The sequence below is a fragment of the Asterias rubens genome, chromosome 9 (assembly GCF_902459465.1).
Source record: "Asterias rubens chromosome 9, eAstRub1.3, whole genome shotgun sequence".
Lineage (NCBI taxonomy): Eukaryota > Metazoa > Echinodermata > Asteroidea > Forcipulatida > Asteriidae > Asterias > Asterias rubens.
In genome coordinates, this window is record NC_047070.1 from 14,333,819 (window position 1) to 14,357,813 (window position 23,995).

Consider the following 23,995-nt stretch of genomic DNA (forward strand, 5'->3'; position numbering starts at 1 on the left):
CAGTGTGCTCTGACTGTCGTTTTGAGATTGCATGAAATCTTGTTTTTGAACAAATAGTTGTTACAAAAATAATTACAGCAGTTCATTACTTTTATATTATACCAATGTTTTTAAAATAACATGTATTCAAAATTCAAACTTGGGATGAGGACATTTTTTGAGAGCCCATTTGCCAATAACTCCCAAGCTTGTACCACCATTGCAAAGGTTTATTAACAACAAGCTTGTACCACCATTGCAAAGGTTTATTAACAACAAGCTTGTACCAACATTGCAAAGGTTTATTAATAACAAGCTTGTACCACCATTGCAAAGGTTTATTAATAACAAGCTTGTAAAGGTTTATTAATAACATAAAGCTAGTTGGCAAAAGTTCTTAATTGTTTACAAGTTACCGGAATTGGAGGTAAAGTCTTATCCTCGGGTTTTCTTCCTTTAAATGGTTGCAATTGAGATGTTAACTTGTTTTATTCTCTTTAGATCATGATTCTTGTTGAGAAAACCAATGCTGATTGGTGGAGCATCCGTAAATCATCAGGTGATGAAGGCTTCGTACCGGCTAATTATGTCAAGGAAACCCAACCAAGGATTGTTAAGAAGAAAGTACAGAAACGAGTCAAGGTACCAGAGAAGGTGAAAGTGAAGAAGACAAAGACGAGACGAGAGATGGTTCGGACTAAGAAAGTGAGGGGTAAAGGAGCGTCGTTGTCTAGAAGCTCAAGTTGTGAGTGCAGTTTGATCATTGTATCTAGGATTATTCAGATTGGTATTCCAACTAATATATGCGCCCAGTCCCTGTATATAGAAAACAAAGCCTTTGGTTAGCAATAATATGGATTGACCTGCCCGATCTGTGGCGTGTCGCGTGGCCTATTGTTCTGGTTAACCAGACCCAAGCTCTGGTGTTAGAAGAACCAGAGTGTGGGTTTGAATCTTGGTCATGACAGTTGTGTCCTTCAGCAAGGCACTTAACCATAATTACTTCGTGAAAGGTTGGGAAGGTAGTGTGTTCTTTTTTACCAGCCAAGCTGCTGATGGATGATACCCATGCCTAAATCCTGCTATCCTGAAGTAGGAAATCTTTGTATTTTACAGTAAACTTCGGGCTATATATGAACTATTTTTGTCTTTTTCAGTAAGACGAAGTAACCACTTTGACAAGGAGAACATTGAGTTAAGACAGCAAGGTATTGATGGCACGTACAAACGTCTTCAGAAACTGGCCGTAGCTCGGAGACGCTATCTTGAAGATGCCATCAAGTTGTTCTCATTTTACAGAGAATGTGATGAATTTGAAGTATGGATCAAAGAGAAGGTGAGTTTACTATTTATTATTTAAGGTAACTGTTTAAAATGAAGAGGATGCCAAATGACAAATGAAGATCCGTCCAAATAATAAAAATAAAAAGTTTGAGTTTCTTTGCAGATATACCCTCAAGCCTCGAAAACACCCAAAGCATCCACAGCAAATGCCCTGTGGTGTTGCGGTGGTGCCCTCTGTAAAGTTCCAAAGCATCCACAGCAATTGCCCTGTGGTGTTGCTGTGGTGCCCTCTGTAAAGTTCCAAAGCATCCACAGCAATTGCCCTGTGGTGTTGCTGTGGTGCCCTCTGTAAAGTTCCAATTCAAATTTGGGACCGCTTTGTTCCAACAAACATTGCTTTAGTGTGTGAAGGAAGCAAACTAATGGGTCCTGATGATCGAACACGCCCAAAACATTGCACAACCTGCTGTGTACCCCCTAGAAAGCCAACAAACTAACTGTTCCTTATGAAAATTCATTAATGGATGATATTCAAGTAGATTATGCGTTATCTTGCAGGAATGTTTTCAATATTTGTACCATCTGAGTTGTGTATGATGGGATTATTATTAATGCTTGCAAACACCTCTTCTTTCTCGAGTAGTATCCAGGCAAATTGGTTCTGATAATCAAGGTAACACTGACTCTATAACACTTCCTTAATACCGCTTCTTGTTTCCCTTTTCCATTTAGCTTGGTAGTCTACCCGGGTGCAAATTGCTTATTATTTATTGTCAAAGCCATCTTTATAAAGAAGATTTTAGCAAGGTTAAAAGGAACAAGTTGGTTGCATAGTTTCCAGAAAGCGGATGTATTCATTAAAAACAAATTGGTTTGACCAAAGGAACATTGACTAGATCGGGATTTGAACCTGTGACCTCTGGATTAAAGTGCCAGTGCTCTACCAACTAAGCTATGTTAATGTTCTCCATAACTTTGTTTGGGCAAGGTCCAGGGGAAGGGGGCTGCCAGTCAGAAGCCATTACTCGAGTTTATCAAATCATATTAAATGACAAACTGTCATTGTGAACAGGCTCAAAATGAAATAGTCATACATTGATTCATATATTTTGCGCCTTAACACCCAGTAGGGTGGATATATGTGCATTACAAGTCTTATTATTATTATTATTGTGAGGAGACTTTTCTTGGTGAAATGCTTCTGATATACCTTGATTTGCCTTTCCCTTAAGCCCAAAGCATTCCCTTTTCAAACCAGTATTATGGTAGGTGTCATGTCTATTCCTTGAAATGCACTGTTTGATTTAATACAAACCGCACCTTCCACTGAGATTCAATACCTTCTAGATGCAGTTTAAATCTTGATCTAATTGGGTCTTTGCTCATTCCAAATATTGGTATTAGTCTTTGACTTTCAGGCCAGGACTACAATATTAGAGTACTCGATGTTAAGCTCGGTTCATATTTCCTGTGAATGTGATCAAAATGTTGATGTCACAAATTCACAACAGTTGAACTGTGTTCAACTATTGTGAATGATTCGCTGTGAAAACAGCCGTCAACATTCGCTTCGCATTAGCAGGAAGCATGAACCGGCCTTTAGTGTGAAAGACGGATGGATCTCAGTAGAAGGTGATAGGAAATACACCTGTTTGGTGCTTTGGAATTGCAGTGTTTGTTTGTCCCCAACCACCCACCCCTTGCTAAAATAAACCCCTTCATTTGACTTGCTTTTTCCCTCCAAGATTTGTCATTGAGATTTAAAATGCAGTCACTGAATATGTTGAAAGTAGTATTGTATTACAAGTCAACTAGTATTAATGGTTCTAACCCTCACTCAGGAAATCTGTTAGCAACGTTTGTGATCTTAGTTTACACCTTGCACTTTGTTTATTTAGGGTGCATCTTGGCGTTCGTAACCAATAACTGTTTGGGTTGAATTGGCCATCACTGGCCAATGACCGAAACAGTTATTGGTTATGACCGCCAAAACACATCCCTAGTGTATGAATCAAATTAGTGTCTTAACAACTACTTACACCAAGATTTGACATAATTGATATAAAACTGACTTCACAGGAAAAAATCCTCAAGAAACGAGAGACGTTATCTGAGCGAGTCGAGGCTTCAAGACGCAAGTTTGAGAATCTCTTGACTGACCTTGTTGCGAATCAAGGACGTATTGACCGGATCAATAAGATGGCAGATGAGTTTGTACGGACTGGACACAGCAAGCAAGCTGATGTAAGAAAGAGACAGAAAGAGATTAATGACCAGTGGGAGAGATTGATGAAACTTAAAGAGGAAAAGGAGAAGATGCTCGAAGGAGCTTCAAGGTAAGACATGATGGTGAGGAATGGTCTTAAAGTATCGCAGATTAACAGGGATTATAATGTTTACCAGTCCTAATAATTTTTTCTTTTGGGGTTTATATTACTAGCTTGGCGCTGTAGTGTTTGGTTGTCATGCCCCAGCGGTCTTGTTCACCGAACCCAGGCTCTGGTGTTGTCAGAAGAAGAGTGTTGGTTCGAATCCCAGTCATGACACTTGTGCCCTTGAGCGAGGCACTTAACCATAATTGCTTCATAAAAAGTTGGGAATAGTTCATTCTGCAAAGTTAGTCCACTGGATGATACCCATGCCTACATCCTTATGAACTGTGAAGGGGGTAACCCTGTTTTAGCCCCAGGAGTAGGTGGCTCCTAGTGGATGATACCCATGCCTACGTCCTTATGGACTGTGAAGGGGGTAACCCTGTTTCAGCCCCAGGAGTAGGTGGCTCCTAGTGGATGATACCCATGCCTACATCCTTATGGACTGTGAAGGGGGTAACCCTGTTTCAGCCCCAGGAGTAGGTGGCTCCTAGTGGATGATACCCATGCCTACATCCTTATGGACTGTGAAGGGGGTAACCCTGTTTCAGCCCCAGGAGTAGGTGGCTCCTAGTGGATGATACCCATGCCTACGTCCTTATGGACTGTGAAGGGGGTAACCCTATTTCAGCCCCAGGAGTAGGTGGCTCCTAGTGGATGATACCCATGCCTACGTCCTTATGGACTGTGAAGGGGGTAACCCTGTTTCAGTCCCAGGAGTAGGTGGCAATATGCCCCTGGTGGTAGTTAAGTGTAGCTGCCACCTTGAAGTGGCCGTCTGTGGCCTTGTAATGTTAGGTGATCTCTCATAAAAATATTACAAGTAATAATGACATTTGATTTGTATATGTTGTCTCTAATTAGCATTGAATTGTACAACCATTCTTGGGGTGAATGCAAGGAGTGGATAATGGATAAGTTCCATGCCCTGTCTTCTTATGATCCTGGTAAAGACACACAGTCTGTGCAAGACCTTCAACGCAAACATGAAAACCTACAGAGAGAATTAGCACCAGTCCAGGAGAAACTCAGGAAACTTGGGCTGCTCGCAAAAGCGTAAGTTGAATCCTTTAAGTTTATGTTGATGTCAACAAATTAAAGATGCTCATCTAAAGTCACTGGACACCTGTGGTAATTGTCGAAGACCAGTGTCCTTACATGGTGTATATGCACAAAATAACAAACCTGTGAAAATTTGGACTTAATTGGTCATCGAAGTTGCAAGAAAATAATGAAAGAAAAAACACCCTTTTTGCACAAATTTGTGTGCTTTCAGATGTCTAAAAAAGGCTTCAGGCCTGAACTCTTTCTCAGATTGGAGTTGTTTCTCACATTGTTTGATACTATCAACAGCTCTCTGTTGCTTGTTACAAAGAAAGTTTTTACCAAACGTGTCCAATGATGGGCTATATCTATCCTTAATAACCCAGCTTACTGTTCTTCTGGACTATTGACAGGGTGAAAACCTCCTATCCAAATGAAGGTGATCATATTGACCAACGACAGAACGAGATCAGGGAATTATGGGATACCTTAGAAGCTAAAGCAGCAGAGAGACGAGCCCAGTTGGAACAGAGTCGGGATATCAGTCGATTCCATCATGAGACCAAGGAATTGGTAAGTGTCTTCAAATGTACATCAGTAGCAGTAAATTATTACATCAGTAATCTGAGCACAGTTGGAACAGAGGGATATCAGTCGATTCCATCATGAGACCAAGGAATTGGTAAGTGTCTTCAAATGTACATCAGTAGCAGTAAATTATTACATCAGTAATCTGAGCCCAGTTGGAACAGAGTCGGGATATCAGTCGATTCCATCATGAGACCAAGGAATTGGTAAGTGTCTTCAAATGTACATCAGTAGCAGTAAATTATTACATCAGTAATCTGAGCCCAGTTGGAACAGAGTCGGGATATCAGTCGATTCCATCATGAGACCAAGGAATTGGTAAGTGTCTTCAAATGTACATCAGTAGGAGTACCTTTTGTAATCTTGTTAAAGGCAGTGGACACTATTGGTTATTACTCAAAATAATTGTTAGCATAAAACCTTACTTGGTAACAAGAAACGGGGAGAGCTTGATAGTATAAAACATTGTGAGAAACAGCTCCCTCTGAAGTGACGTAGTTTTCGAGAAAGAATTAATTTTCCATGAATTTGATTTCGTGACCTCAAGTTTAGAATTTGAGGTCTCGAAATCAAGCATCTGAAAGCACACAACTTCGTGTGACAAGGTTGCTTTTTCTTTCATTGTTATCTCGCAACTTCGACGACCAATTGAGCTCAGAGTTTTACAGGTTTGTTATTTTATGCATATGTTGAGATACACCAAGTGAGAAGACTTGTCTTTGACAATTGCCAATAGTGTCCAATGTCTTTTTATTCACTTTTGTCACTTTGTCCTTTTATTTTATCGTCCTGTTCTGCAACATTGCCTGCATCTGACACTGTGTTTTGGTATAAGTATGGCATTCAATGTGATAATGATTTAATATGAATTGAATGAATTGAAGATTAAAGCTGGGCCTAATTTCATAGAGCTGCTGAAGTACACAAAAACAGCTGAGCACAACATTATGCTTAGCAGAATATGGTCACAAGCCAAAATAACATGTCACTTGTACCATCTTCAACTGGTATCCTGCCTGCTTTGGACTAACTCCAGAATTTGTGGTCACCTATGTAAGTGCCATTGTTCACGTTGACATTTATAGTTAGGTTTTAAACAAAACAATTGTGTCCTTGCAATTGTTTGTCTGTTATCTAGGAATTATTACTCCAGCAGTATTTTGATTATTTTCTATTTGTATTTTCCAACAGACGATATGGTGTAATGAGGTTCGAGGCATGTTGCTGGATACAGAGCTAGCAAGAGACGTCATTGGTTCTGAGAATCTACTCAAACAACACCAAGATTTACTGGAGGATATTAGAAGCCACGATGAGATGTAAGTATCAGTCCTATCTTATCATTTAGAGATTCATTTCTCCCAATGTTTCTGGTGCTATTGGCAGCAGATTGCACCGTACCACCTTATAACAGCATAACTGGAAGAAATTTGGATGCTCTTGACAAAACTGAAAGTTACCAAGTTGAATTGGTGGGTTTTTAAGTGGATTGAAATTGTCTTGGGTATGAGTTGTCCTAAGTGAAGGGCATCCACAAGTTGGGTGAGGTGTATGAAGAAGCCTGTAGGATGAGGAGCAGAGAGATCTAGGAGGGTGATATCAGCAGAGCAGCTCCATGATAAAGCTCTGGTGTTTCAATAATGAGCGCTTTAAGATACCCTCGAGTATGAACAAGCGCCATATTAGCACTGCATATTATTATTTTGTATTATGTATTAAGTGATTAGTGTGCTCAACATCTTTTCTCCAATCATCAAAACTGTGTCTTTTACACAGTGAATACTTACATTGTGTCTTTTACCACAGTGAATACTTACAATTGTGTCTTTATACAGTGAATACTTACATTGTGTCTTTTACACAGTGAATACTTACATTGTGTCTTTCACACAGTGAATACTTACATTGTGTCTTTTACACAGTGAATACTTACATGTGTTGTCTTCACACAGTGAATACTTACATTGTGTCTTTTACACAGTGAATACTTACATTGTGTCTTTTACACAGTGAAATACTTACTCACACAGAAAGAAATTTACATGGCCTGACACTTCGGCCATAGAAGAGTCTTTCTTGAGAAAGCCTCTGCTAGGGTCGAACATGAGGTCATTAACTACTTTTTGCATTATACCATAGATCCTTTTTGTTGGTAAGGCGTGTGAAATAGCTAATTCTATTTTTCTTCTTACATTCACATATAGTTTTTTCTAGAGTTGCTACCTTAGAGAAGCTTGGTAAGCAGTTTACTGAGGGCACTACCGGACTCTCTGACTATTAAGCATAAACTCAAGACGATGGACTAAAGCAAAGCTTGATATACAAGCTGGACTGGGATAAAGGAATCAACAACTACGAGATGCATTGGATCTGCGGTAAGTAAATCTAAAATCCAGGCCTCGAAGTAATCCACGATACTCCCAGCAATTGCCATGTCGCCCTGTGCTTTTGCTATGGTGCCATTTGCAAAGCTCCAGTACAAGTTCATATTGTCGTCATAGAAGTGCCCCTTTCCAGAGGAAAATTGATGTACCCCTTCAAGAGTGGAATTCAAGGCCAGCAAATCATTGTAGGGTTAACCAAAATAACAAGGAGCTATCTCATGAAAGGCTGGATGGACCTTCATTGCTTGGTGAATAATTCTTCTTAATACAGGTGTGACCAAATTTGAAATGTTGTTTTATGCATATATGAATGATTAAATATATGGATAGATTAATTGACTGCTATAAGCTATAGATCTGATAGCTAAAGTATACTGTATTTTTTCTTCAAATAGCGTTTTAATAGAGAAGCTGAATCAGATAGATGCAACTACTAGTGGCCATGAAACCTTCTTGGAGTTTGCTGACCTGGGGGTAAGTACATCATCATTATTTGGCATAGACTTGCGTCCGTGACCGCCTCGTCCTCAACTTGTAATGGGGGCGCACTCCTGGAGTCCGCCGCAATCACCTGGTCTCTTTTAACCATGCTTATAAGTTGCATCTGACAGAAGTAACCAAAGTTCAAAATCTAGTTCTCCCCGCTTAAACGAGTTTGCTTCAGAATTTAAACACTTTTTCCTGTTACCCCTGTAGGATTGATTAAAATAAACATGTTTGATGATTGATTGGTTGATTGATATAAATGATTGATTGATGATTGATTGATTGATGGTTTGATTGATGATTGATTTGGTGATTGATTAATGAGTGATTGATGATTGATTGATGATTGATTGAATTATCTCTTGTATTCAGGGTAATCTACAGATTGTATACGCTTGATCAAGAGGCAAGATGACTTTGAGAATACTCTTTCTGTACAAGATGAACGGCTACAAGGATTGAATTGAAATCAATGCTAAGCTCTATATAACAATCACTACGCAAGAAAACGTAGTGGAACTGTTTTTCTTACGTTATGAATTAATTATTATAATTAGTCACAGTTAGTTCCTTATGGTTTTTGACTTAATATTTGAAATAAAAAGTTACATCACCTTGAGGTGATCCCCTGGCTGGCGCTTCCCAGACTGTATCATAAACTTGGGTGGGATCCTTGATTATCCAGCAGTTATTACGTTGTAAGTGGTTCTGAATGGCACCCTGAACAAAGGTATTGACAAAATAGGGAGACAACAAAACATGAGGGCTGGATAGCTCTGTTGGTAGAGCACCTTCATAATTATCTGGATTTTGCAGGGTTCAAATCCTGCTCTGAGTAGGTTTGAAACTTTGCATGGGTGGAAATACGATATGGAAAGGTTTGGGGTAACACCATGTAAGGACTATCTCTAATGAGTTGGGGGTGGTTCTAAAAAGAACTGTGGTTTCAACTCGACATTTGAGCAGTATGCTCTTGATCGTCTTCTGGAGAAATCCTGCTCTAGTAAAAAAAAAAAATGTTCAACCCAAAATCATATTACTTACTTTTATTATTAAACTGAAGATTAATTTGTGTTGGTTCTTTTTACTGAAATATGAGAAAAACAGTGAACATTTATTGACCACTGATGTCTTTACACAATATTTAAACTTCATCTTTATAGTGAAGGTTTTTTATTTTTCTGCTCAGTATTTCTGACCGATGCGAGGAAGTAGTGACACGTAGACTCAAGGTGAAAGAAAACAGCGCTCTTCGCAAACACAAATTAGTTTCAGTCTAAAGACTTCCTGGAATTCCATCAAGATGCAGATGAGGTGATTATTAATTATTGATTGTTTATGTGGCCTGCTATCTCAGGTATCGTATACGTTTTACTTTATTATTTCATGTCCTCAGAAAAATCTATCAAAGACTATAAAATAAATACGTGTAGATATTCCAATTTTTTCCAACGGCTCCCTGTCAAATTAAGAAGTCAGCTAATGACACTTTAATGTTCACTTCCTCTCTTGTTTCGTGAATTTGTTTTCATTTGTTTGTAGCAGTGAACCTGTCACAGCTAGACCCATGGAAGTTGATTAAAATTTGTATGTATTTTTACCCCACTAAACTGAAGGGCCATGCTTTCCTACTGTGCAATTGTTGGTGTGAGTTGCTACTTTGCAATTGCTACTGCAAGTGCTACTGTGCAGTGGCTGCTTTGTTATAAATAGTTTTGGCAGGTGTGCAAGTGCTACTGTGCAGTGGCTGCTTTGTTATAAATAGTTTTGGCAGGTGTGCAAGTGCTACTGTGCAGTGGCTGCTTTGTTATAAATAGTTTTGGCAGGTGTGCAAGTGCTACTGTGCAGTGGCTGCTTTGTTATAAATAGTTTGGCAGGTGTGCAAGTGCTACTGTGCAGTGGGCTGCTTGTGATAAATAGTTTTGGCAGGTGTTGCAAGTGCTACTGTGCAGTGGCTGCTTTGTTTATAAACTAGTTTTTGGCAGGTGTGCAAGTGCTACTGTGCAGTGGCTGCTTTGTTATAAATAGTTTTGGCAGGTGTGCAAGTGCTACTGTGCAGTGGCTGCTTTGTTATAAATAGTTTTGGCAGGTGTGCAAGTGCTACTGTGCAGTAGCTGCTTTGTTATAAATAGTTTTGGCAGGTGTGCAAGTGCTACTGTGCAGCAGCAGTACTTGCAATATAAGTACAAAGGCATTCCTAGGGCCAATCTCTTTTGGTCTCTTTTGTTCTGTGGGGCGTTGTCCCTCAGGAATGTCACTGGTGTACATGAGTGAACAGAGTGGTAGTTTGGGATATGAAGTGGAGACAGTGCAAGTATGTTCAGAGTACCAGTGTTTGAAGTCAGTGGGGTGATGTGTTTGCAGTATAGTGCTGGGCAGTCAGAGTTGTCCCTTGCATGCTGCAGCATGGATGTAGGATCTGATGAGGCATGGAGGAGAGCTGAGCTAGGCATTGGGATTTTAGGTTATAGTTTTTTAAAGTTCCTTTTTTGTGTTATGCAAGTTCACACTATATAAGGCTAAACACCACTCTTGGTAAGATGGTAAAAGAAGAAAACAAAGATGTAAAACTTAGGGGAGCTGAAGGTAGGAATTTTAGAAAGACCTTTTTGGTTGTATTTTTGTGAAGCGTAATGAACATTTTTCGGAATGCACTATATAAGAACTGTTGTTATTATTAATAATTTCCTGCTTTTATAAGCGTCAATTATTTTCTTATGGTAAGCCGAACCATGAATTCGGGCCCAGGATTTTATGTTTAAACTATACCCCATTACCCTTGGGAAGGGTTCAAAAGGAACAAACAATACCCCATTACCCTTGGGAAGGATTCAAAAGGAACAAACTATACCCATTACCTTGGAAGGGTTCAAAAGGAACAAACTATACCCCATTACCCTTGGGAAGGGTTCAAAGGACCAAACTATACCCCATTACCCTTGGGAAGGGTTTCAGAAGGAACAAACTATACCCATTACCCTTGGGAAGGGTTCAAAAGGAACAAACTATACCCCAGTTACCCTTGGGAAGGGTTTCAAAAGGAACAAACTATACCCCATTACCCTTGGGAAGGGTTCAAAAGGAACAAACTATACCCCATTACCCTTGGGAAGGGTTCAAAAGGAACAAAATATACCCCATTACCCTTGGGAAGGATTCAAAAGGAACAAACTATACCCCATTACCCTTGGGAAGGGTTCAAAAGGAACAAACTATACCCCATTACCCTTGGGAAGGGTTCAAAAGGAACAAACTATACCCCATTACCCTTGGGAAGGTTCAAAAGGAACAAAACTATACCCCATTACCCTTGGGAAGGGTTCAAAAGGAACAAACTATACCCCATTACCCTTGGGAAGGGTTCAAAAGGAACAAACTATACCCCATTACCCTTGGGAAGGGTTCAAAAGGAACAAACTATACCCCATTACCCTTGGGAAGGGTTACAACAATATTTAAAATCATACAAATGTGGTTTCAATCATGACGGAAAAGCTAGAAATAAGCATCCATTTCAAACTTAATTATTTGTGTTTATTAACTTGATTTTTCAGTTATCAGTATGGATATCTGAGAAGCATGAGAAATAGCCTGTGATGACTCCTACAGAGAGTTGACTAATCTACAGGGCAAAGTCAAGAAACATGAGCATTGGAAGCTGAACTTAAAGCGAATAAAGACAGCTTGGATAAACTCCATCAGGTAGTAACAGATTGTATTAATTTCAATGTAATAATAATAATAATTATGTCTCTTTAAATAGCACTCATATCCATCACTAACTGAAGCTCACGGTGTTCAATATAAATCAATACATTATTATTATTATTATTATTATTATAATTATTATTGTTATTATTCAACATTCAGTATTGGAGCCTGATTCTGATGCTCTTAACCGCTAGGCCACGATAAGACAAGCTATTTTAACGGGTCCATCTCCTCTTTCATAAAAATTCACGCATTCAGGCATGATAGATCTAGATAATAACTATTTCCCATAATTTCAAAGTACTTAAATATCACAAGAGGGCGCTCTTATTGGTGACGTCAATTTGCAGCCATAATAACCCACCACTTATAGACAATCAATGTCCTGTGACTTTTAAGCGGGAATTTTTTCCCCATATTTTTTTTCAACCGGCATTAACACCTGTGTGAAACAAAATGGACCCGCGCAGAGTTCACGAAATTAATTTTGAACTTCAAAAAAGAAGCCATGGTCATTGTCACCCAACACGGGTTCAATGCCAACCAATAACTTACATGACATCAATACAGTTTTACGTGTAAGACTCGGTATAGTGAATGATATACGAGGCCGACCCTGAGCGTGCCGAGGCTGACCGCTCGGGCGGGAGAATCGCTCCAGTCTCCCCGGCTCCAAGTTGTTTGCAATGCTCGGTGTTTTATTCTTTCTCGGTCTTGTTAGTGTTAAACAGTGTGTATTTAAACTATGTTACACTCGATTAATGTTTGTGGATGTTCTAACTTGATTGAAATAACACCCATAAACACTGCAGATAACGAAGAGTGCAATTTTAAAGTTGTCTCAAAAGGTTGGTATTGGTTGGGCTCCGTCAGCGATTTTAAAAATTATGCACTTTCGGCAATAACATTTCAAAATGTCGAGTCTTGGTTAAAGGTTTGTTTTTGTCTATTGTACTTCACATAACTACAAGTTTAAAGGGGGACTGTCATAGTTATCATAGACTGGCAGCATGTGGCTAGCTGCATATACTGGTCTCTATAATTATACTGTCTTTGCCAGTGTAATGGAGATCAGTGGCTGCACATGGAGTCGTACTCTTGTCCACTGCACACGGGCGGGCTGGACGTCACAGCACAATACAATAATGATGATGCCCTTTGTGATGTTTCGGCCAGCTCACGCGAATCATAAATTCAGCTTAAAACTTAACAAATTTTTAATTTCATTTATAAATTGGGTCACACTAAGTACGGATACTGGTCTTACAGATTGTCCATTTAAATGATAAATTCTCCGGAAAAAGAAATATGATTAAACTGCCCTTTAAATTTATATGGTTTTTGGAACAGTTTGATTATTTTAATCCTAACAATGTATTATTTATACCCCAAAAAACATGCATATATTTTTTTTTTTTAATAAGATACCGCCGAAAATGTCTTTGCAGAAAGAATAATCATCAATAGGTGTTCACGGGCTGAAAAACTTTACTGTAGCAACGCTTCTCAAATTCACACTCAGAGTAACAAAAACTTATACCTTTTTACATTACTTCAAGTGAATTGTTTCTTAAAAAAAGCTTTAAACTTGATGTAGGCCTCAAACCGAAAGTGTCTATTGCCATAACTTTTTAGAGTGATAACCAAACGCATACATTCCCTTTAAGCTCTATCGTCCAATAGTAAAATGCGGTGCCATCTCTGAAACTATTTGTCGATAGAGTTACGACAGTGGGACAAAGTTTTACTTCTGAATGATTGAACATTTGTATATGTCTATTTGAAGACAAATATATGACTGTGGTGGTATAAGTGCAATCTGATATCATAGGACCTGCTGGGGTTGGTATAAAGTTTATTCAACATGGACGTGAGCGACTTCATGGCAGCCGAGGATTTAAATTTACATGTGGGACTTGGCACTGGACACATTTAGTAATTGTCAGGGGCCAGAATTCTTACATGGTGTATCCCAACATGTTATGCATACATTTTAAAAATGTGAAAATTTGGGTTCAAGTGGTCATCAAATTTGCAAGAAAACAATGAAAGAAAGAAAAACATTGTTGCAATAGTACTTTGTGTGCATTCACATGCATAATAAAACACTTCCGCTGAAGTATTTTATTATTTGAGTGAGAAATTACCTCTTTCTCAAAAACTACGTTTCTTCAGAGGGAGCCGTTTCTCACACTGGTTTATACTATCATGCAGCTCTCCATTATTCGTAACCAAGTAAATTGTTATGCAAACAATTATTTTGAATAATTATCAAAAAATGTCAGTGCCTTTAAAGCCATTATACACTTTCGGTACAGAAAATAAAAAGTTCACAGATTTACAAATAATTTACAGGGTTGACAGAAGGTAATGGTGAAAGACTTCTCTTGAAATATTGTTCCATGAAATGCTTTACTTTGTGAGAAAACATTAAAACAATATCAATTCTCGATAGCGAGAATTGCGGATTTATTTTAAACACATGTCATGACACGGCGAAACGCGCGGAAACAAGAGTGGGTTTTCCCGTTATTTTCTCCCGACTCCGATGACCGATTGAGCCTAAATTTTCACAGTTTTGTTATTTTATATATAAGTTGTGATACACGAAGTGTGGGACTTGGACAATACTGTTTACCGAAAGTGTATAATGGCTTTAAGGGCACAAGTGTCATGAGCGGGTATCTAACCCACACTGTGCTGTTGACAACACCAGAGCTTGGGTCCGGTGAACTAGACCGCTCAGCCAACGGCACGTATGGCCTCCATCCCCCTCAGCTCCAACCCGAAGTACCACCGAAGACACATTAATAGAACAAAGAAACTAGAATATCCAATACTATGCCCTAAATCACCTACCAAGGAATTCCAAGTTACAATCACTAGGTAAATATCGCTGTAAAATTTATACTTCTTTACAACCAAGTCTTTAAAAATCCACCGTTAAGATGTATATTTTACTCGTCAAACAATTTCTTTGTTGAGTTATTGCCTTGTAACTAACCGCCGCCTCGAATTGAATGGAAATAAACACACGGCGAGTGGTATTATGGCAGCCAGCGAAGTTCGTTCAAATTGGGTCAAGAATAGAGTTGCCAAGGGCCCAATTTCATAGAGCTGATTAATGCAGAGAATTCTGCTTAAGATATTTCTACTAAGCACAAACAAGCAGGATACCGGTCAAAAATTGAACACGAGATAAGATACTTTGGCTGGTAACTTTATTCTGGTAAGTGTATATGTGTTCTGCTTAGCAACTTGTTATGCTTAAGCAGCTCTATGAAATTCGGCCCAGGATACCTTGGCAAATTCACAGAGTTAGCACAATAAGCCAATCACAAAAAAACGTTTGCTTACTAGGTATGTGGTTACCAGCCAAAACATGTCATGTATGTTGTTGCTAGTTCCCTGATGGTTTACAGGCTATAATTATAAGGTTAGGCCAGGGTTAGGGTCAGGGTTGGGGTTTAGAATAGTGTGTACATAGGGACCACTGGAAAGGGCAATCACAAGGACCGGGACCACGGAACCACGGGGACCGGGCACAAGGGCCCATGGAGACCGGGCACAAAGGCCCACGGGGACCGGGCACAAGGGCCCACGGGGACCAGGCACAAGGGCCCACGGGGATCGGGCACAAGGGCCCACGGGGACCGGGCACAAGGGCCCATGGAGACCGGGCACAAAGGCCCACGGGGACCGGGCACAAGGGCCCACGGGACCGGGCACTATGGCCCACGGGGACCGGGCACTAGGCCCAAGGGGACCGGGGGCAAGAGCTCAAGGGGACCGAGGACAAGGGTTCACAGATTCCTGACACAAGGGCACACCCATTTAAACCATGAACACATGCATGGGCCTGTCAATATCCCCTGAGGACAGTGTTTTTGTAGGGGCATCAAGGGGGGTTCAAAACGGTCATGAAGCGCTGGATTTGGATCCTAAAAGGACACACTAAGACATTCAAACTCTATCATGATTCCATACCCTAAGCAAGTTTTGTTTGATGTTCAGTTCCGGGCCGGGCTTGGCACCCATGTGCTAGGGAAGCCTTGCTTGAAGGGGGTGCACTAAGCCCTCCGTCTGTTTAGTTAGAGACGCGCTGCCTAAAAAAACTAATGAATAATTTATTACCTGGTGTTGATGAACAGACATTGAAGTTTACAAAACTCCGAACTTGATTGTTTGTACATTAATATCAAATACACGGACACTTACTTTCTGCCGGACCTGCGTGTTGACCGTTTCCTCGCTTTCCTTTATATGATTTCTGAAATAAAATTTAAAAAAACCAATGTTTATTGTGTTGATATAATAACTTCAATGAGTGTATCTTTAATCAAAATAGTTTTAAAAAAACATTCTCGTAATATAACCCCAACAAGTTTACACAATTCTTGTCTTCTTCTTCTTTTCGGAACCAGTTTTGAATGTCGTTGAGAGAAATTTAGAACTAAATGTACACAAAAATGTTTGGATTTCAAAACAAAGAGAGTAGATCTGTTCGCTGCAAAAAACGGCCACTGATAATTTTTTTATCTGACTGAAGAGCTATCATTTATTTATTTATCTTTTAATAATAGAGATTTCATGATTTTGTCTTCCTTTTTAATGCATCAATTATGGGATGTTCCACATGATTGGATGCCACAATCCACTTTTTTTATTTTTATTTTTACGACCGACGTTATTTTTTTGGGTAAGCATCGGTGATGATTGCCCGGGTTACTTCGCACTTCTCCCGGCCGAGCATCGCGTCTTAGAGACGGTGAACACGACGGGGGGCTCCCGTCGAGGCGACGGCACTTATTATTGGTCGTCTATCATCACCACTATAAAATCTCTACACTTCCAGTTCTCCTGTTATCAGTTATCTTCGGGAACAAATCAAGCGCAAATTAGTGTTGGATGGGGATAGCTCACTGAAGGATATCACAGGATATCAGAGGAAAGGGAAACACAATAAGTCGACTGAGACCAATAACTGTCACGAACTGAGTGTTTTTGTATATGGTTATGATTAATGGAATAAGTGTGTGTGTGCGAAACTCATACAAGGGTAATTCAACACCAATGAATATTAATAATGGGGAACGATGGTGGTGTGGATGTGGGTATCTAAGTGTGGTGTGATAAGCGTGAAGTGCTGTGTAGCATTCAGGCCCCAATTTGGTCTTCTCACTTCATATTCAGATACACTCTAAAAACTAAAGAGTTAAATCTAACACTTGGAATAGTGGTGAGTGACCACACTTTGAAAGTGTTGGATCCAGCGTTTTGTTTGTTAAATCTAGCATTTTAAACTTTTGATCCAATGCAGAAAGGGTTAATTTAACAATTTAAGTGTTTATTCAACATTTTTCAAACAAATTCCTTGGAATTGTTGGGTCAGCTTAAATTGTTGACTGAATACTTTTAAATGCTGGATTTAACATATAAATTGCTGGATTCAACACTTTCAAAGTGTTGCCACTCACCGAACTCTTGCAAGTGTTGGATTCAACTGTTTAGTTTTTAGAGTGTACCAATGGTTTATTTTTATCCATCATTGGCTCTCCTTATAGTGCATCACTGTCTTCTATTGGATGAGGAATGCTAACATCTTCATGTGTTAGTTCTCGTACTCGAGTAGGCTGCTGTTTTTTGAAGGTAGGCCTACTCGTGCTCGTATTCGGAGGTCCAATACTCGGCTGTAAGATTTTTTCTCAAAATTAGAGTACTTGGAGCTCGGATTCAAGTTCTACCTCTCGAGTACTACCCGGGTACAAGGAAGGCAGGCCTGCCCATACTCGTGCTTGTACTCGGAAGTACTTGTACTCGGTTGTTGGCACTCCCACTTCAGAGTTCTTAGAACTTAGAGACATTATACTCTTAACATGGTCTCAAGTACTCATACTCAAGGACTACTCAGTGACATTATATACTTGGCTGTAGGCCTACAATTGGTAAGCGTGCCCAGAGATCGCAAATCGTACAGCCGAAATCGGGAGGATTTTAGGCTGTACGATTTGAAGGATGTGGCTCTTTTTATCCACGAATAACGATGTATGGCGGCAAGATTGTCAATAGAGAGCGACGTTTTCCATTGCCCTCAGTAAAGATTTTTAAATACCCGGCCGGGTGACGTATCAGGACGTGCACTTGAGCAAGGGGCAAATTTCTTAGGTATGGATTGAGAAACATTATTCATCACCGGTGTCCTAGGGAATTCTTTCCGCCGGAGATTCGGTCCCCCAGTTTGCCATATGAGGGGACCGTCTATGTTTATTTGCTCATCAAATAATACAAGATCTTTGAAATTTCTAATTGTAGCATATACGGCGAGTGTTTCTAAACATATGGTCAACGTGACATACCACATTCAAACATCATGCCAGCCTGATTTTGGAATGGGGCGTCATTGTGTGCAAACGTGCTTGAATGATAACCAGAATGTCCACCAAATGAGGGCGCTGATCAATTTAAGCGCGTCGCCCAGGGTGCACCAGCGACAAACGCTGCTAATGGCGGATACTAAAAACAAATACCCCAACAACGTTTACAGTCTCTCAGCTTATTATATAGGATTTGAGGCATTACATGGTGAGGTATCAATGTATAGTTGTTAGCGGTAACACCATGTGTGTATCTACTTGCCAGGTAGAGTTTGTTCTTGGAGAAGTGTCTTGCTTTATTCTACTGGCGCGGAGCAGATAATCAGCCTCTTCAGAACCAATCAAATAATTGTTCGACTTTGTTTTCGTTTTCAATGGGGTCATGCAACTATTAGATTCTGTAATTATGACAAGTTACCACAACCCGGGAGTTCTGCTCTTCAAGTTTAAGAAGAGTGAGACGGGTAAAGTGGTCAAATTTGGCTTGGGAAGTGGATTGTGGTGCTTCACGAAAACTGGTAGCAAATCAAATTCGGAAAAAACACTTTTTTTTCTGAGGTAATTTGCAAAAATTCCAAACGGCTGACCTGCCCAAAATTAAGAAAAGAATCCGAACTTGGGTGTCAAAAAAAAATTGTTCTTAAGAGGCTGGTATAGACTTTAAAATGTTGTTTGAGTATTTTCGCATATAAAACCTGGACAATATTAGTAATTGTCATAAAACAGTCTTCTAACTTGGTGTATCTCAACATATGCATAAAATAACAAACCTGTGAAAATTTGAGCTCAATTGGTCGTCGAAGTTGCAAGAAAATAATGAAAGAAAAAACGCCCTTGTCACAAGAAGTTGTGTGCTTTCAGATGCTTGATTTCGAGACCTCAAAATCTAAATCTGAGGTACCGAAATCAAAATTCGTGGAAAATTACTTCTTTCTCGAAAACTACGTTACTTAAGAGGAAGCCGTTTCTCACAATGTTTTATACTATCAACAGCAGCTCTCCATTACTCGTTACCAGGTAAGTTTTTATGCTAACAATTATTTTGAGTGATTACCAATAGTGTCCAAGCCTTTAAGCATTAATTGCGATGGGAGTTTAGCTAATAGTAATGGAGCCACCCTCAGATTTCTAAGAGGGCGCTGTCTGTGTGGGTTGCGGCGCATTGCAAGAGATTCTGTCCCCCATACGACGAATTGTGTACACACTTCTTCTTATATAGCGCCCTCTTTTGATTCGACCGTCTTTCTGAAAGGGCATGATCTCCGGGCCCGGGGGCCCATTCTCTATGAGCCAAACAGAATAGACACACCAACGATTTAAAATAATGAAGAAGAAAATAGATCAATACAATACATAGTCCGATATTGTGTATTAGTCCTTGCTTTCACCAAATGGAAATGTATGCGTGGTCACACCAGGGTCAGCAGTTATGCTTAAACTGCGAACACAATCATCAGTTATTAGTAATCATAATTATAAGTAAAAGACTAATGTGTCATCTTACAATTTGTTAACCTTCCGATGACGTCATCCGCATCATATAGCAAGTCTCTAAGTCTAATTGGAACCACACACCCCACACAAGAGTGGATACTGGCGTCTAGTGAGCGTTTATTACAACACGTTGTGGCCAGACAGCCAGTCGAGAATCACAGGTGATCAATTTCAGAGCTAGAACAAAAAGATTATTGTGAAACTGTAGAACGTCGCGCCGACCGGAAGGCGGGCCAGATGAGCACCAGCTTGTTAGGCGTTGAGGCGACAGTGGCCCTTTTTTCGGCGGGTAACAATTTCAACAGTCTCTCCGTATTTTGCAACTTGACGGCAATACTTGCAAATTGGTGGCACAGTCGACGTTTAAATTTTGTGATTGAGCTCAGATGCTTACGAAATGGACGCCTTTTATTAGACACACCACACCAGACAACACAATGCATTTACGATACTTTTACATTGGCACAACCAATGAATCGTGAATAACTATTTTACCGCCAAATACTTACAGCGCCACCTATTGCTTGTAATGTTACCACACACCCGAGAGGGCGCTTCTAAATCCCTCCTCATGCTGCGTCTCAATTATTGATCTTGCGGGTACAACTATCAAACAAAAATGTTTTTTGATGGAGTGTTTGCCCTGAAAACAGCCGGTTCGGTCTCGACGTTTCGTAGCTAAACGAAACCTTAGAACACTTCAAATGATGTGTCTCACCTCAAATACACGTTTGTGTTTACACAATACGTACACCGCAAGTATATATACCTTGCAGGAAAAACTTATTGTCATATCGTTGTAACAAATAAAGCAAATTCTAAATTAAAATAGAGTATTTGAAAAGTTACAATATAAAGCAAAATGTGATAACACCCCGGTTTGTGAAGTATTTTTCTGTCAGAAAGGGCAAATTTGTACAAGCTTCGACACAGTCAACTATACTCCATTAATTTAGTATGGCCTTCAATAACTATCGTTTACAATTAATTTTGTGTAAACAATGTTTTGCTATTTTCATATAACGGAACCGCGTGAGTCTATGAATGCTAAAAGAAATACATTAAACTGAAAATGTGTTATGGAGGCGGAGACGGGTACCGATGAGACTGATGGGTACAAATGAGTCTGTGTTTCCTGTTACCCTTTTGGGGGTTTATATAACTTTTACTCCCCGGCAAAGAAAACAAATTGGGTTTTGGCCCAACAGGACGGTTGCATTTATAAAGGGGATGGTGGGGCGGAGACACCTTGTTCACGACGTGCTAAAAGGATCCAGGTCACATAACCTCTCGATACAGACCCCATAAGAGTACACATTGGAAGAGCTCAAAGTTATCGACAAAGCGGAAAGTCTAAGCCTTGTTGAGTTGCATTACAGCATGAAGTAATAACCGGCATCACCAATCCAGTCTCCCCATTGGCTACTCGAGACATGACGTCACCACCTCTCAATTTACTGATCATCATCCCCAGGGGATTTACCCCAGTCTAGTAACTCGATACAGGGGATCGATTTCAGCGTGCTGATTATGTGGCAACGAACAGGGGCCCCATCGCCCTTGCTAAAGGGGTGAGAGTTTTGTCTTCGGGGGCTGGTTTGGCACAAGAGTCTTAACTCATTATTTCCCGAAATTGGTGAGGCACCGTTCAAAATTAAAGATGAAAGACTGATTTATTGCTATATGAATCATGACAAACAGTTTCAATTCATGTGATGCACAGAAACAATTTGTAGACCAGGGTAGTAGAAAATAAAACATGTGCATGGTGTTTCCTTTTCCGATTTTGGTTAAAAAATGATCAAAGCTATGGTTAAAAAGCTGGTTAATACATTCTGCCTATTGAATAGCACATGAATTGCTATTAATAGTTTCAAAGGGTTCTGCCTATGTTTCGACAGGTTCGTAAAATGTTCATAAAGGTCATAATTCCAGTGTTCGAAAGGGTTCTTGCAATGCAGCTAAAGGTTATTCCAAATAATCTTGAACGTTATCTCAATGATCCGAAAGGTTCTTTCAATGCAACAAAAGGTTCTTGCAATGTTTCACAGGATTATTCAAATGTTCCAAAAAGTTATCCGATTGTTCCAACTTGTCATAACGTTCCAACAGGTTATTTCAATGCTCCAACAGGTTGTTCAAAATGTTCCGACGGGTTATTTCAATGTTCCAACAAGTAATTCAATACGGTTCCCAGAAGTTATACAAAGGTTTCAAAATATATTCCAATGTTCCCAAAGATTCCTCCAATGTTTATTGTTTATTGTAATTTTAATTTTTTTATCGAAATCTCCCCCACCTCAAAAAAAAGAAGAAGCCTCACACTAGCCAATTTCTTGCGGAGACAAATATATAATTACACCAACAGTTTTCTTCAGCTACTCGAAACAAACTTCATTTCTGACAATACCTCATTGTTTCTTCCTTGTCATACCCTTGTGCTTGGTTTCACCCTCAATCAATCAACAGAGTAATTTCAAAGGGGATACGGCAATTATAAACCCAATTAAACACGCGGCAAGTTACACACGACCAGTGTGCAAGACGCAAGGCGGGAAAGAGAAAATCTATTAAATAATAATTGTTTAAAGGCACACATTTTGTAACTGTCAAAGACCAGTATTCTCACTTGGTGTCTCCCAACTTGCATTAATAACAAATCTGTAGAAATTTTGACTCCATATTGGTCATCGAAGTTACAAGAGAATAATGAATGAAAAAAAAATGTTTTTGCTCATTGTGTTTGCTTTTAGATGTACAATAACATGCTTTTGCTTAAGTCCTTTATTACTTGAGTAAGAAATTACCTCTTTCTTAAAAACTACGCCTCCAGAGGGAGCCGTTTCTCACAATGTTTTATACTATCAACAGCTCTCCATTGCTCACACCAAGTAAGTTGTTATGCTAATAATTATTTTGAGTAATTACCAATATTGTCCAGTGGCTTTAATACGCCGAATCAGCCGAAGTTCCTATGACATTTAGGGGGTACTGCATATGTACTTTAAGAAGCAATGCATTTCAATGAGAAGGCAATAGTGACATGCATTTTTTTTAGGGGGTTGGCTGGTTTATTCAACGATGACTCAGAAGAAAAAAAACTGTACCTTGGGGAATTCCCCATTCACAGCGAGCAGGGGGAACATGCCCTACCGGTGAGTATGCAGTTAGACACCGTTATCTGAGCACCACAAATGACCCCTACTCTTCGGAACCTTATAGGCAAATGTAATTCTTCTTCGTAACAAATTTAATTAGCAGTTCATTTGTGGGTTAAAGTTTCTTTGAAATTAATATAATGAGGGATTAGTGAAGTCAGCAGAAAATGGAGAAACACATTCATCACTTTTAATAAGGGTTATTGGGTTGAAGGACTACAGGTTAAGTGCACCAGGGAAGAGGATTTTAATTTGAAGGCTCTTAGTATTTATTTATTTTGTTTAAAAAACAACGATTGGGCATAAAAAACGAATGGAGCGTAATTTTTGTCCGGTTTGTTTCATGTTTATGTTGGTAAGTCAACAAGTGTGGCTACTGGTCTTTGACAATTACCAATTGGTCGCGTGCTTTAACATTTATACGAAATTTCACTTAGATATTAATACCAATATAGCGAAGTTTGTATGTATTTAGTTCTATACTGAAGAAAGTCACGATTAAGATATTGTAATGCGAGTCAAATCTGTACCTTGAGTATAACGCAAGAAATCAGCTGTTTAGCCACATTGTTATTGGTGTATTTATGTTGTCAATAATTTATTTATTCATTTGTCTAATAGAAAATTGTATTGATACTTGTTTATTTCAATATTTAACGTAAAGGCAGTGGACACTATTGGTAATTGTCAAAGACCAGCCTTCACAGTTGGTGTGTCTCAACACATGCATAAAATAACTAACCTGTGAAAATTTTAGCTCAATCGGTCATCAAATTTGCAAGATAATAATGAAAGAAAAAAACACCCTTGTCATACAAAGTTGTGTGCGTTTAGATGGTTGATTTTGAGACCTTAAGTTCTAAATCTGAGGTCTCGAAATCAAATTCGTGGAAAATTACTTCTTTCTCGAAAACTATGGCACTTCAGAGGGAGCCGTTTCTCACAATGTTTTTTACCATCAACCTCTCCCAAATACTCGTCACCAAGAAACACTTAATGCTAATAATTATTTTGAGTAATTACCAATAGTGTCCACTGCCTTTAAAGCAGACACATCGGCAGGCTGCACGAGAATACTACAAACAGGTTTTATTAGGCATCTCTGAATTGTTTTGTAAACT

At 39.4% G+C, this 23,995-nt stretch overlaps 1 protein-coding gene across 1 annotated transcript in view; it reads left to right on the forward strand.

Annotated features, from left to right (window-relative positions):
• The window catches only part of LOC117294296 (spectrin alpha chain, non-erythrocytic 1-like), an 8,330-nt gene extending 2,982 nt beyond the window's left edge, over nt 1-5,348 (forward strand). The window contains exons 2-6 of the mRNA XM_033776656.1: nt 481-724; nt 1,137-1,315; nt 3,343-3,599; nt 4,500-4,691; nt 5,093-5,348. Of these exons, the coding sequence (XP_033632547.1) occupies nt 481-724; nt 1,137-1,315; nt 3,343-3,599; nt 4,500-4,691; nt 5,093-5,348 (1,128 nt within the window). The remainder of the gene's footprint in view (nt 1-480; nt 725-1,136; nt 1,316-3,342; nt 3,600-4,499; nt 4,692-5,092) is intronic.
• The last annotated feature ends 18,647 nt before the right edge of the window (nt 5,349-23,995 follow it).